Here is a 16,060-nt window from a genome sequence, read left to right on the forward strand (position 1 = left end):
TTCATGTATCCACTCAAATGCTTGGGCCTAAAGCGACGGTTACAATTATATATGTGTATTAAAATATATTATTTTCTCTTGATTTTAATATTTTATAAGCATGGAAAGCATGTGTTGGTACCACTTTACATTACAGCGTGTTATTCCTATGGGCCTATCCAGAGATAAGCCTTCCTCTAGACAACACTGACCCTTAGTGGCTCAAAAATAACATTGCATAAGTAGTGCACATTGCATACCACCAAGGCCTGAATTATGTTCAATCGTTTACAGCAGTGTGTCTTAATCCTGGTTCTCAGGTCCCAAAGGGGTGCTTTTTTTTTTGCCCTAGCACTAGTGGGTGGGAGGTGTCGTAAAAAAGTAAATGTAATTTCCAAAATATACTTAAGTATCAAAAGTAAAAGTATAAATCATTTCAAAGTCCTTATATATGGCAAACCAGACGGCACAATTTTCTTGTTTTTTAATTTACGGATAGTCAGCGGCACACTCCAACACTCAGACATAATTTACAAATGAAACATTTGTGTTTAGTGAGTCCGCCAAATCATAGGCAGTAGGGATGTTCTCTTGATAAGTGCGTGAATTTGAAAATGTTCCTGTCCTGTTAAGCATTACAAATGTAACGACTGCTTTTGTATGTCGGGGGAGGGGGGGGCGGGGGAGTACATTATTTTCTTTGGGAATGTAGTGTACTAAAGGTTATTGTCAAAAATATAAATAGTAGAGTACTGATACCCTAAAAAACTACTTAAGTAGTACTTTAAAGTATTTTTACTTAAGTAATTTACACCTGGTGGACATTCCTACAGTCAGCATGTCAATTGCATGCTCCCTCAAAACTTGAGACAATTGTGGCATTGTGCTGTGTGACAAAACTGCATATTTTAGAGTGGCCTTATATTGTCCCCAGCACAAGGGGTACCTGTATAATGATCATGCTGTTTAATCAGATTATTGATATGCCACGCCTGTCAGGTAGATGGATTATCTTGGCAAAAGAGAAAGGCTCACTAACAGGTATGAAAACAAATTTGTGCACAAAATTTGAGAGAAACAAGCTTTTTGTGTGTATGGAACATTTCTGGGATCTTTTATTTCAGCTAATGAAACATGGGACCAACACTTTACATGTTGTGTTTATATTTTTGTTCAGTATATGTCAGATTAATCATATATCCTTAACAATCCCTGTATACTTCAACAGGGCTCCCGAGTGGTGCAGCGGTCTAAGGCACTGCATCTCAGTGCAAGAGGCGTCACATGGGACCAACACTTCACATGTTGCGTTTCAGCCTGGTTCGAATCCAGGTTGTATCACATCCGGCCGTGATTGGGAGTCCCATAGGGCGGCGCACAATTGGCCCAGCGTCGTCCAGGTTTGGCCATCATTGTAAATAATAATTTGTTCTTAACTGACTTGCCTAGTTAAATAAAGGTTAAATAAAAAATATATATATAATAAAAATATAAAGAACGTAATGGTATTTTGACATGGCATTTTGACCATCCACATAGCTTTTGTAGCTTGTGTTGTTCAAGACAGCTTGAAGCCTTGTATTATGTTGAGCAGTAATCGATGGCAAGCAACAGGGGGCAACATTTGATTAGGGTTCATCATCCATCCCTTTTGGTAGTCATAAAGGTTAAATTGCTGAAATGTGCGATGTATAAGCGTTATGCAGCTATGTCATGTATCTAGGCCATTACTGTAATGATGTAAAAGGAATGTAGGTCTTCAACTTTATATGAACACTATAGAAAAAAATAAAAGCTGGTATTTGAAATCCTTTGCATACGATACAGCAACATTTACAGTATTTTCAATTGTACTAACATATTCTCACTGATAATGGATCCAGTGACATTTACTTTGGTTTGTTTATTGATAAAATGAGCTGGCTAAGTATGCCCTTTCAACTGACATTTAAAGAGGTTAGACAACCAACAAAACCCAAATCCCCAAAGATATGTGCAGCATAACATTTAACTTAATAAAATTCAAATAAAACATTTGGGTGGCCGAAATGCTTGAGATGTTGTTTTTAGAAACTCAAAAAGGACGCCATTAGAAGACACAGCATTTATGCATATGGAACATTCTCCAGCCACTAGAAACATTTAAATAGATATTTGAACTCTCAAATACACTACAGTTACTACGACACCTCCCACCCACTGACAAATGCCAAACTCGTCCAGTGACCTCTGACATAGATCATTTTGTCTTCATCACCTTCCACTTAGTCAAAGTCTGAGTTTGAAGGGTTAAACATTTCTTGTCGTTGTTTTGAACAAAAATAGTTCATTTAGGGGGCTGAATGTAGGGTGGAGTCTATGGTATTTCAACAGCATGGCTCTGGATCTATGGATTTGGTCTGCTTCAGACACTGCAATGGGTATATATATTTGGTAAAGCGTAACCTACATTAAAACTCTCAAAAGGTTTTTCATGCACTGTGTAGTTGGTAGATTTTAGGGGTCAACCTGATGCCACTTTCTCTCATGAAGGTTTTCAGTCAATAATGAGTGTTTTTTGAGATACATTTGGGTAGAAACTGCAGGGGAACAATTATTTTAACTACTGTTACATTTTCCATACACATTGGGGTAGTAAAGGTAAATGTGTGCTTGTTCTGTATCCAACCATTTATGTAACAACAAAAAACAATCTACAGTTAGATAAGTTAAAATAGGCTACAACTGAATATAGTAGCCTACACAGACATTTTCAATCAAACATGTCATAAAGTGAGGTTATAAGTGTGAGTGTATCTTTCAACCAACAAATCATCAATGAAGATCTGTCTGTGTGTGTGTGTGTGTGTGTGTGTCAGTCTCTGTCTGCGTGTCTGTCTAATGAATGAATTTAAAGGTTATCCCACTCATTTCACAAAGTCTGAACTCGGGAGTGACAGCAGCAACATGTGGAGCGTTCCAGGCTCACGTCACAGGCTCCCCGGGTATAAAGAAATGCGAGTGCGACACTTTCACTTGTGGACCAATGGCGAAGACTCCCTCTAGTGACCATACGGAGAATTTCTATTTCTACAATAAATCATTTTGTCCTAAGTTTGTCTCTGGAGAGGGACAGTGTTTCCTGTACTGGTCTCTTAGAATTGAAAAGGTAAGCTTTTCTTTTCAGATCTTTGTCCTACTGAAATTATTAATGGCTATTCCCAAAACGACTTTGATTACTTAACATTATAGTTAATTACTAATAAAGTAATGAACTATTGTCTTGATTGATTATTGTTTGTAATTGAATTGGAGTATTGATATTTTGAAGCTTAACACTACTTCCATAGACAGTGTAGATAACAGTGAATTGTCAATGGCTTGGAACCCCATTTCAGCCAATCAGATTGCAGATTCCTCCGAACCCATTTTACAGATCTCTATTTGCGTTTTCAGACATTCTAACTGATGCAAAGATAGGCTACTTTTGAGGAATGTGGTGATGGGAATGTAGCCTGATGTCCCACAGGCACGTTTTCATTTTGTTTAGGTTCATGCTGCCTACAATGTATCATCTGATTCAGGTGACGGGTTGAATTGCAATGGTAGGCTACTGTTGGAGTAGACTATCTGAGTAGCTGATGACTGGAGCTATTTTTCTTTACTTTGTTCCTATTCTGGAGCAAGTATTGTCAGTGCATAGGCTACATTTAATGGGGAAACCATGATGTATGTAATCCCCTGTTGGGTGCAGGAAATTATAGGCTATGTACTGTAACAATAGCCTATTCTTGACTTTTAGTTAGCCTGATACTGACTTGCTTGCTACTCAATATTACATCATGGCTTGCCTCGAGGAGATTGAAAGGGGAACATATGCTTGCCCAGTGGCAATGGCAATGATGAACTGACCTCATATCGGGGCAAAGGGGAGACACCTGAGACAGTTAAAGAACATAAAAGTCACATTTTGTGGTGCATTGGTTTATTGCTTATCATGTACAGTACTTTGGCCTTCATGGTAATCTCTCGTGGACAGATTCTGTAGCTGACCAAATTCTGTGAGATTTTACTTCTGGGTTAACCAAGATGATTACGATTATGTTGTCCTTAAAGTGGGCCTTTCGGAATAAGCCTGTCTTGTACCCCCAGAATCTGTATGCTGCAACTGTTGGTGAGGCAGAAAATAAATGTTACAAATTCAACTGTCGCTGAGCAGAAAAGGGCAGACATGCTGCAAATATAAATGCCATATATCTGATTATGCCTGTGTGGCCGTGCATCCAAACACTGGTTTTGATGAGAAGCACATTACACATTGGTAAGGAAAATATACAGCAGTATGCCTTCCTCCAACCATGGCCAATGTGTCTTGCAGCTGAAATGATTACATATCTGAAATCTGAAGAAGGCTGTTCTGTAAACTGAAGAAGCCACATTTTCTGGCAGTGTAGGGATTAAATATGACGTTAGGAGTCGAGTGGATACAGATGGACAAATATAGGACCTAAAATGCAAGATATCCCTGCATGATATTTCAGGGACCAACTGAACATGGATGACTGATGGATATGTTCTTCAAAAGGTGACAACAACCTACTTGATTTATTAAAACTTTATTTAATTAGGCAAGTCAGTTATTAAGAACAAATTCTTATTTACAATGACGGCCTACCTCGGCCAAACCCTCCCCTGCCCCGGACGATGCGCCACTCAAGGAACCCCTTCATAAAGTGTATTGTCATTCCTAGTGAATTCACTCAACAACAATGAACAGTGCCTCACGAGAATATGTACGAAGTCATGGGGAAAATCGGTTTGAATTATAAACACGGCAATCTCGGTTTATCAGTGTTTTTAATGTAGGTCCTCCATGTAGCCTATTGTACTGTGCCAAGTCCCTAAGGAATTGCAGCAATCTGCAATCATTTTAGTAGGACTAAAAGCCAGCTCTCCCCTAGAACGCCACTGTTCAATTGACAATGGGTTTTGCTGCATCAATTCCCAGAGATCTCTTTATGCACTCAGTCACTCTCTCTCTCTCTCTCTCTCTCTCACACACACACACACACACACACACACACACACACACACACACACTAATCTCATTAATGTAGTTCATTACATCCTTGATAGAATCAATTAGCATTTTTGTATTCACAATGGTGCCCCAGTGCGGTTTAGCTACCTTCATGTTTATTCATCCACATTGAGATGAGTGAAAGGAGAATGCTGAATAAAGACATAGTGTAAGTGTTAATAAGATGATGTAATTGATTGTAATGGGAGTGGTTGCACTGACCGCACCAGTGATTCCCAAATGTTCCGTGAGGCTCCAAGCAATTCAGGTTCAAGACTTGCCGCTATGCCATGCGTGTGTAAATCATCTGTGTAATGACTGATGTGTTTCACTAGGAGAGGCCCATGTGGAATTTATAGCTGCTGATGTTGTTGTGCCCGCCTGGATGGACGCAGCAAGGAAAGAAAAAGAGTCTGCTCTAATGCTTCAGCCCGTCTCAGAGGGACGTTTTTTATGCATAGGTCATAAGGCATTATAAACACACTTTTAATGTATTATGAAAAAAGGCATTCATAGGAAATGTTCCAGTTAGTTCTCATTGAATGGTGAGCATCTCAATGGGAGTATCTCAGCTTCTTCTCATTTCCTCTCCATATTATGGGTGCCTACAAGGAATGCAATTTGACCAGTTCAGTTCTTTCACGTCAGTGTAAATGAAGGGAAGAAGACAAAGAAGAGCTATTGAGTTTGACTGGTTACAACATCACTCAAACACAACATTATTTCTTAAGCCATAATGGAGGCCAATCCATAACTGTGACCATCTTGAGGCCATCTTGCCACATTCAACCAATGTTATGGAGCCTGAACAAAATGCATCTTTCTTCACAACAGACGAATGCTGAGATTTTAACGCTTTTACCATTGACCTGTCTAGCTCGCTTTTACTGATGGCTTTTGGCGCAAAATGTGTAAGCGCAGAGAAAACAGGAAACCTCAGTCGATGGACAGATTTGTTCATTTTCATGTGTGATGAGGAATTTCCACAAGCTATGGTAGGGAACTTGTGGATTTAGTACATAGGAAAACACACAGATGGCCTTCGGTTGAAAAGCACCATTACACCACAACCATTACACCACAACCATTACACCACAACCATTACACCACAACCATTACACCACAACCATTACACCACAAGCATTACACCACAAGCATTACACCACAAGCATTACACCACAACCATTACACCACAACCATTACACCACAACCATTACACCACAAGCATTACACCACAAGCATTACACCACAACCATTACACCACAACCATTACACCACAAGCATTACACCACAACCATTACACCACAAGCATTACACCACAAGCATTACACCACAAGCATTACACCACAAGCATTACACCACAACCATTACACCACAAGCATTACACCACAACCATTACACCACAACCATTACACCACAACCATTACACCACAAGCATTACACCACAAGCATTACACCACAACCATTACACCACAACCATTACACCACAACCATTACACCACAAGCATTACACCACAAGCATTACACCACAAGCATTACACCACAACCATTACACCACAACCATTACACCACAACCATTACACCACAACCATTACACCACAAGCATTACACCACAACCATTACACCACAACCATTACACCACAAGCATTACACCACAACCATTACACCACAAGCATTACACCACAACCATTACACATCTGGAGGGAAATCTCAGGGTTCCCCACTATTAAGCCAGCCAAATACCCAACACCCTCACACTCAATGGAGAAACATATCAGCTGCTCCCACCATTAAAACCGGATGGTTATTTTGAGCGTATTACATCATGCAATGCAAGCAAACAGGCACGCGTGGCTGTGGAGAGAGAGAGAGAGAGAGAGAGAGAGAGAGAGAGAGGTGGCATGGCGGTATGTCATGTATACTGTGCCAGTGAAGTGAGGATTGATCAACAGCGAGTGTGCATAATCCCTAGCATTGTTCATTGTCCTTGCAAAACAGGACTAATGTGGAAAGTTTTATAATCAAGTGCGAAGATTAGGATGTCAGTTAGAAGATATTGGGTCAAGACAGGAGACACATCTACAAAGCAAATTTGTGATCAGAATTTTAACACCCACAGTGTTAAATGTAACACTTTCTTTGAAATTATAGGTGACCATCTCAAATAGTGTTAAACTAACACTTTTCAATGTGCTGATAAACTGACATCCCCAGAGTGTTAGGTCCCTAACACCGTGGGTGTTGCAAATTCAGATTTAAATGAACACTTTATTAGAACTGATGCTGTTACACTTTCTCAGTTTTAGGGAATAACACATGTAGTGTTACAGTGTTATAATGTTTTTTTTTTTTGGGGGGGGTGTTTTAACACTGTAGGGTGTAATGCCTTATTTGCATATTTCCCAGGGTGCATTTCGAGTGAACATTTCGAATTACCCACACATGACTGTGTTTGTTAGTTACAGAGAGATGGTTGTTGCATTCATTAATCTTCAGACCTGAAGCCTTTGACAAGTGACAGCCTAAGTGAATGTATTTCAATATAAAGTAAACCCTTCATGACCTTACATTATACATTTCATAAGGCCTTTAGTTATGCCCCCCTGCAGGTCACAATATGCTGGTATTCCTATTGGAATCCAGCCATAGGGAGGATTTTCAACAATTAGGGAAGGGAAAGGGGGATACCGAGTCATGCATTCAACTGAAATGTGTCTTCCGTATTTAACCCAACCCCTCTGAATCAGAGAGGTGCCTTAATCGTCATCATCGGCACCTGGGGAACAGTGGGTTAATTGCCTTGCTCAGGGGCAGAATGACAGATTTTTACCTTGTTAGCTCGGGTTTTGATCCAGCAACCTTTCGGTTATAATTATTATAATGCAGCAGCAGTTAGCCTGGCGGGTAGGAGCATTGGACCAGTAATTAACGCTCCTACCTGCCAGGCTAACTTCCGCCACATTATAATAATTATCATTTTTATCACCCACAATTTAAATTTAGAATGAGTGCTATGGTGATGAACTCGTCATAAAAGACTACCTAAACCATCTAAATTGGAACAACCATCTCAGTAACGAGAGCAATAATTACAACCACTTATATATTGTATTAGATTGCATTGCAAAGCTGTCATCAATGCAAAGGGTGGCTACTTTGAAGAATCTAAAATACAAACTATGTTTTGATTTGTTGAAAACTTGTTTGGTTACTACATGATTCTATATGTGTTATTTCATAGTTTTGATGTCTTCACTATTATTCTACAATTTAGAAAATAGTTAAAAAAGAGAAAAACCCTTGAATGAGTTGGTGTGTCCAAACTTTTGACTGGTACTGTATATTAAAACAAACTGTTCTAAAAATAAACCTTCAACAAAGCATGCTGGGAAATATGATAAAGAGGCCCCTCCCACGTCTTTTTCACTCCAACAGGATTAACATAAATTGATTCCATTGTGAAACACTTTATTTTTTTCACTATAGGTGGCGTCAATTTAAATCCCACTGGTGTTAACACCACTATAATCAACACTCAGGTAGACATAACACGCACAACATTTTTTACCTCAACACCGAGAACAGCCGCAAATTGACTGTGTAGGACATAAAGCCAGGGAGATTATTACATGTTCTTGGTGACGGATGTGAAGTCGCTTCTCAGTGATTGATTCATAAACAAGCCACAATGTATTTATATATTTTTAGTTTTTATGCCTGATTTACAGTTCTGGTGCTCTGTTTACCACTGATGGATGATTTGCAGGTTTAGTGGAACCATCACTGTAGTGAGATGGAGGGAAACGCTGCACACAGATGATTTACGAGGGAATTGACTTCCCATGTCCCTGGGAATGTCCTGAGTGCCCTCTCCTAGGACCTGCAGTTACAGCCAGGCTGTAACATTTTACTACCTGTACTACCATTTTACAAGACCGCTTGGAGAAGTAGTGAATGGAGGCCAGCATTGGACACATTTGACTCTTTTTTTTTTCTCTTTACCCCTGTGTCTGATACTTGAACTCAGGCCACTCCTTTACCTCAAAAGAACTTACCGTCTCGACAGCTTGAGAGTTACATATCCCTGTGACTCAGAACCCCCATGTTAACAAACATGTTATTCACTTGGTCTCAAAGCTGTTTGCTGAAATACATGGCTCAATACCGTGACTTGAAGCAGAACAACTCAATGCTTGTTTGATCAGACTTAAAAAAAAGAAGAGAATGTCTATTGACATTCAAATGACATCGTAGAGGAGAAGGATTTGATGTGGAGGGAGGAAGCATTCTGGCCACGACTGACATCCACCGCATAGAGAGACGTGTGTCTGTGTGCCGTCCCGCCCCTGTCTTCAGACTGCCTGCCAACACACTGCAGCATGCCATGTTTATTTTCGTGTTGTGTTCTCTAGCGTTCTGCCTACATTGTTATTTTCTTTGGCTGAGGCCTGTGGTCGGTGGGGCAATGGTTTTAGGCTAAATGAAAGTGGGCTGGCCCCCACCAAAAAAATATAAAAAAACAGACCACATGGCTTATGGCATAATGTAAAATGTCTCCCTTACCAAGACATTTTTTTAAGGGTCGGGGAAGAAAAAAACTGATTTTAGGGGGAGAGGGAGAGAGGTTCTTGTTTTCAGCCCATGGGCGTACAAGTACAATTTCCTGACACATGCTGTTTTATTCAGGTCCTTTTTTATGTACATTATTTAGAGTTTGCCTGGTTGCTCATCTGACGCATGTGTCCCACACACTGCATGAAACAAAACAGAGCTGAGAAGCACAACATTCTCTCTTGTAAAAAGAGACGGCAGACTCTCGGAAGAACAGGCATATGAATGAGTGGGTGTACCACAGGCCCATTCTAAACAGTAATGGTGTTAGGTATTTCAGTGACAGTCCAATTAAATTCACAGGCTACTGTACATTGTGAATGCTGTTTTGTATTTTGATAGCATATAGAGGGTTTTTACATATGATTACGGTTGGACAATATGACATTCAGGTCTGAAATGAGAGTTGACATGAAATCTCAGAACAGCTTACTTCGACATCTGCACATATCAAACTGCTGTTTGTTCTTGACGTTTCACATCTCCCTGACATTCTCTGATCCGAAATTCAATCTGTTGATTTACATACTGTAAATTATAAACATGCATTTCTCAACTGTGAAAGTATTAATTTCAGACTGTGAAGACTGGACCGGGACACACACCTCTTAAAGAACAATGGCGTGGACATTAAGGTCACTGACTATGCTGCTGTTTCTGGCATGTCTACAGGCAATAGAGGAGGATATCCGAGCTGGTACGTACAGTATGTCTACATTTGGTATGGTATGTCTAATCTGTTCTGTAGAAAACATGCAGGTTAAACCTTGCATCTCAAATTACGAACAGGGCCGGTCCTGGACGTTCTGCCGCCCTAGGCGAGACAAAAATCTGCCGCACCCATAGGTTTGGCCTTGGGCCAATTTGTTTTCTACAGTTCGATGTCAATAACATAGTCTAATATTTTCAATCTGATTACGTTGATAAAATCACCAATGCCCTGGACGTTCTGCGCCGTAGGCGAGACAAAAAATAATTACGTTTTAGACATCCTTATGAATCTAAGCATGGCACTTTCAAAAGTTACCTTTCCACCCAGACAGAGGCTCCACTGACGCAGAAAACTGTAAGCTTCAACTGCTGGCTACTCGTCCGTTGTATAACCCAACAACAGAAGTGCTTCCTTAAAAGCTGCCTGGGTTTAAACAAACGTTGTTTTCTTTTCAGAAAGAGAAAAGCTTAATAGGGACAGAATAGCAAAGTCAAGTGTTTTTATCTCCTCGAATATTATAGGCTGCAGTTTAGCTTCAGATTGTCATAGAGAGGAATCAATGTATCACATATGCATTGGAGTCGCGTCTTTCGGGGGCATTTTAGAGCTTGTTTATATCATAAGGCATCACCGAGTTAAGCATTGTTAAAGAACGCTTGATATAATCTGGATACATTTATGTATTTATTTCAAAATATAAAGCAAACAATATATATCATTTTTGCCCTCTCTTTAACAAAGGGTATGTGATACCCTCACTCAATTTGAGCCCTGGTTTTAGTCAAACACACCAAGCCCTTCCCAGACACGAAGGTATTTAATCAGTGCATTCGACAGTATTGGAGTATTTGGCTATACTGACATCTATGGATAAGATAATTGTGTCTGTCAAACAGGTAGGTTTACCACTTATTTTTTGGAAGATGAAGAAATAAGCTCCAATTATCTTTAACCCCTGCATCGGAGAGTTACAATGTTGCTATCACTATGCAACATACTACCTATAGCAGGAAAACAAGTTTCTTGTATATTCCACCTGTTATCACACATGGCACGGCCCCATAATTGTTACAATTAAAATAAAAGTATCACTTTTATATAACATATTTAACATATATTTTAATATTTCTGTAGGACTGTAAAACAGATTAAGATCATTTGAGCTTTGGAAACAACTGCTTTCATAAATGCATGGCGGGCCTCGTTTCGCTGGAGCAGTGTAAAATAAGCTTTATGTCAATGACCCAGCCTTAACGAGGTTCGTTTATTTACATATCGAATTTGATTGTCCAACATCAGTTTCAACAATTTATTTATTTTGTCTCCACCTAGTGGCCTCTTTCCTCTGCTGTGGTGCTTGGACACCAGCCTGATCTCCAGCTCCTTCCACCTCTGGAAAGTATCTAGGTGGTCATGCGACTTCTCATGCGAGCTGAGGAGGTGGCACAGATTCTTCCAGTCTCTTGTTCCATCCCTGACCAGCGCATATTTGCACTCGTGTGCAGCAAAAAGTTTGCAGCAAAAACAGAAGGCTGCATCGTTTTGCTTGGAATAGACAGACCTTGGTCTCTCCACTCTCTCCCCGTTCGCCATCCTCCTATTGTGGTGGGCCAACAAAAACTTTTGCACTAGCATATCCCGTAAAGATCCATTCCTATATTTTTTTTTACCACTCACCGGGATCTTTTATGTTTATTGTCTGGGAGTCGGATGTAGTGTCATCCGGGACGGGGAGTCTGGGTCCAAGATAGTAGGTTTTTTGCTTGCATTGTTTGGAGGTGTGGCTAGGCCTTGTGCAACCACCTGTTCTTGTCCAGCCAGAGATTTTTCATCATCGGTGGACGTGCATGTCTCGGACTCCTCCGGTTTGCCCTCTTCGCTGCTAGAATCAGCGAACGGGGGCTCATCGTTCTCGGCGAATGAATGGCTTGTCCTCGTAGGCTTGTCATTCTCCACACCGGATGATGGACTTTGCTGCACGCTGATAAATTTCACCAGCGAATTTCTTTGGTTAGATATTGTGCCTCTTTTCTCATTGTTTTTTTTAAATATTCACTTCCTGATAGTTTTTGTCTCTTAGACATGGTAGCAAATTGTTTCAAATCTCTATAGATCACTTTTAGCTAAAATTATATCCACTAGTAGTAGCTAGCTAACGTTAACAAGCTAGGTTAGGCTACTGCCTTAATCACTAATCGTTTTCGTCACACACAAACATAAGAAAATACAATAATCTAATTGGCAGATTCATTTTTATTAATGTTTCACAATTGGATACTCCCATATAAACACACACATCACCATAGCTACCAAGGATAGTGGGAGTGAACTTCGGGAGAAGCGGGAATGGGGTGGAAGCGGGAACTGCGGTAACACTATGAGCTGGTGGCTGGGGTGCCGCAGGCGGTGTAGTAGCCGATCAGGGGCGCTGGGGGGCAGCAGCCAATTGTCAAAATGCCGCTCCAAATTCAAGTCCCGCCTTAGACGGCGGCCTAACCTTGCCTAATGGGAGGGCCGGCCCTGATTACGAAGGACATGTTAGGAGCTAAATATGGAAAGCTTTGACATTGTACATGATCATATCTTCTTTTTGAGGTGTGTGTATGTGTGTGTGTACATGTACATTAATGTATCTATGACTCTGTGTGTGTGTGTGTGTGTGTGTGTGTGTGTGTGTGTGTGTGTGTGTGTGTGTGTGTGTGTGTGTGTGTGTGTGTGTGTGTGTGTGTGTGTGTGTGTGTACACCTGTGACCACCCCTCCTAGGCTGCAGCACGGCGGTGAATGACCTAGTCTACATCATAGATGGCTCGTGGAGCGTGGGCCACAGCGACTTCAAAAAGGCCAAGAGCTGGCTCGTCAACATCACCAGCGGCTTCGACATCAGCTCCCACTACTCACAGGTCAGACTTAGAACCAATATGTGTAACACTGCACCTTAAGTTGCCCGGTACAGTGTTACCGTAATATGTCACCGAAAGTGACATATGACAGCATAGTTGACATAGTTGACAATGGTTAAATGTTTTGACATATTCTAATAAGACTATGTTGAACTAGGTGGCCGTGGTGCAGTATAGCGACACCCCTCGTCTGGAGATCCCCCTGGGGAAGCACCACGGTGGCCCGGACCTCATCCAGGCCATCGAGGGCATCAGCTATCTGGGCGGGAACACTCAGACGGGCCGAGCCATCAAGTTCGCCGTAGATCACGTATTCCCGTCCTCGCAGCGCACCAGCACCGTCAAGAACCGCATTGCGGTGGTGGTGACGGACGGGAAGTCCCAGGATGATGTGGTGGACGCTAGCGTGGAGGCGCGGGCGCAAGGCATCACTGTGTTCGCCGTGGGAGTGGGCACCGAGATCACCACCTCAGAGCTGATGTCCATCGCCAACAAGCCGGAGGGGACCTACGTGCTGAATGCCGAGGACTACGCCAACATAGACCGAATCCGAGACTCCATGGAGCAGAGACTGTGTGAGGGTGAGTGAGTGTAAGGTAGGAGGTGTACTGCTACCTGGAGGTGTGCTAGGATAGAGTTTCCCAAACAGTGGGTTTAGGACTCCAGGGTGGGTTGCCGCTATTCCTTTTCCTTGATTTCATTCACATTTTCTTTCACTTTTTGGGTTGCAAGAGTACAGAAAGCATTAATTGGGTCACATCTCGTGCGGGGCCCCCGGCTACTGTGCCTATTTAAGAGACTGGAGGTTTGCCCTGAAAGCAGGCTGCACTCCACTCATGCCCTGTGAAGTGGGAAGCCGCAGGCACTGGAGCCAAACCAGGGACATGTGGCGGTGGCAAGAAAGGGCATTAGAAAAGATGGTGACAGGAAACAGATGTGATACGCTCGCTGTTGCCAACCACACTGCAGCTGGAGGCATTGTTTGACCATCAATTGCAGGGAAATTTGTCAACAACGTTTACGAAACCATAGGAGCCCGTTCACTACTTACAAAGAGAAGCTAGTCAAAATGTGTTAATTATAATGTTTGGCATGCATGTTCAAATACAATCTAGATTGTATCTACGGTAGATATGCCACAGCACACTGAGACGTATGTGATGTCATTTCCTGTCCAAAGAGTCTGTGTGTCCTACGCGTATCCCAGTGGCCTCCAGGGATGAGAAGGGCTTTGAGTTGATGCTGGGCATGAATATCCACCAGAAGGCCAAGAAGATCCAAGGCTCTCTGGTGTCTGAGGCAGCCTTCTCCTTGACCACCTCAACGGACATCACAGAGAATACAAGGTGGGTCTCCCCTTCAACCTCCACATCAACCATGGTCCTCAATTCCTTTGCTTAGCTATTTTGAACTCATACTTATCTCATATTGTTGTTTCGATCAATAATGACAAACCTCCTGGCATTGACAACTTAGATGGAAAGCTACTGAGGATGGTCGATGACTCTATAGCAACTCCTACATGCCATATCTTTAATCTGAACCTAGAGCAAAGTTTTTTTCCTCAGGCCCGGGTGGGAGCCAAAGTCATTCCGCTGCCCAAGAATGGTAAAGCGGCCTTTACTGGTTCTATCAGAGCGACCTATCAGCTAGCTGCCAGCTCTTAGCAAACTGTTGGAAAAAATGGTGTTTGACCAGATACATTGCTATTTCTCTGTCAACAAATTAACAACAGACTTTCAGCATGCTTATAGAGAAGGGCACTCAACATGTACTCCACTGACACAAATGACTGATGAGTGGTTAAAAAAGGGCATAATAAGAAGATTGTGGGAGCTGTATTGTTAGATTTCAGTACAGCTTTTGATATTATTGACCATAATTATCATGTTGAATAACGTTTTCAACCATAACACATACGTAGATTCATAGCTATCTATCTAATAGCTATCTATCTAATAGAACTCAGAGGGTTTCTTTAATGGAAGCTTTTTTAATGTTGAACATGTGAAGTGTGGTGTATCCCAGGGCAGCTCTCTTGGCCCTCCACTCTTTTCTATTTTTACCAATGACCTACCACTGGCATTAAACAAAGCCTGTGAGTCCATGTATGCTGATGATTCAACCCTATATGTGCCAGCAACCACAGCTAGTGAAATCATTTCAAACCTAAACAATAAGTTGCAGTCAGTTTTAGAATGGGTGGCCAATAATAAACTGGTCCTGATCTTCTCTAAAACTAAGAGCATTGTATTTGGTACAAATAATTCCCCAAGTTCTAGACCTCAGCTGAATCTGGTAATGAATGTTGTGGCTGTTGATGTTGGTGTTACCTTAGATTGTAAACTGTCATGGTCAAAACATATTGATTCAATGGTTGTAAAGATGGGGGGAGGTCTGACCGTGGTAAAGAGATGCTCTGCTTTTTGACACCACACTCCACAAAGTAAGTCCTGCAGGCTCTAGATTCATCTTAACTTGATTATTGTCCAGTTATATGGTCAAGTGCTGCAAAGAAAGACCTAGTTAAGCTGCAGCTGGCCCAGAACAGAGTGGCATGTCTTGCTCTTTGTCACGTCCTGACCAGCAGAGGGTGTTGTTGTGTAGTTTTGGTCAGGACGTGGCAGAGTATGTCTGTGTATGTGTGTTCTGGGTGTTATATTTCTATGTGGGTCTGTGTGGCTCCCGATCAGGGACAGCTGGTTATCGTTGTTCCTGATTGGGAGTCATATAATTAGGAGTATGTTTGTCACTTGGGGTTGTGGGTGGTTGTGCTAACACTGCTAGCCTGTTAGGGC

The 16,060-nt window shown here is 41.6% G+C and overlaps 1 protein-coding gene across 1 annotated transcript in view; it reads left to right on the plus strand.

Moving 5' to 3' along the window:
- The first annotated feature begins 2,890 nt into the window (after positions 1–2,890).
- Positions 2,891–16,060, plus strand: part of si:dkey-225n22.4 (collagen alpha-1(XXI) chain) — a 54,592-nt gene continuing 41,422 nt past the window's right edge. The window contains exons 1-5 of the mRNA XM_014181134.2: positions 2,891–3,127; positions 10,227–10,346; positions 13,126–13,262; positions 13,420–13,843; positions 14,443–14,608. Of these exons, the coding sequence (XP_014036609.2) occupies positions 10,268–10,346; positions 13,126–13,262; positions 13,420–13,843; positions 14,443–14,608 (806 nt within the window). The 5' untranslated portion in view covers positions 2,891–3,127; positions 10,227–10,267. The remainder of the gene's footprint in view (positions 3,128–10,226; positions 10,347–13,125; positions 13,263–13,419; positions 13,844–14,442; positions 14,609–16,060) is intronic.

Source organism: Salmo salar, chromosome ssa29 (assembly GCF_905237065.1).
Source record: "Salmo salar chromosome ssa29, Ssal_v3.1, whole genome shotgun sequence".
Classification (NCBI taxonomy): Eukaryota; Metazoa; Chordata; class Actinopteri; order Salmoniformes; family Salmonidae; genus Salmo; species Salmo salar.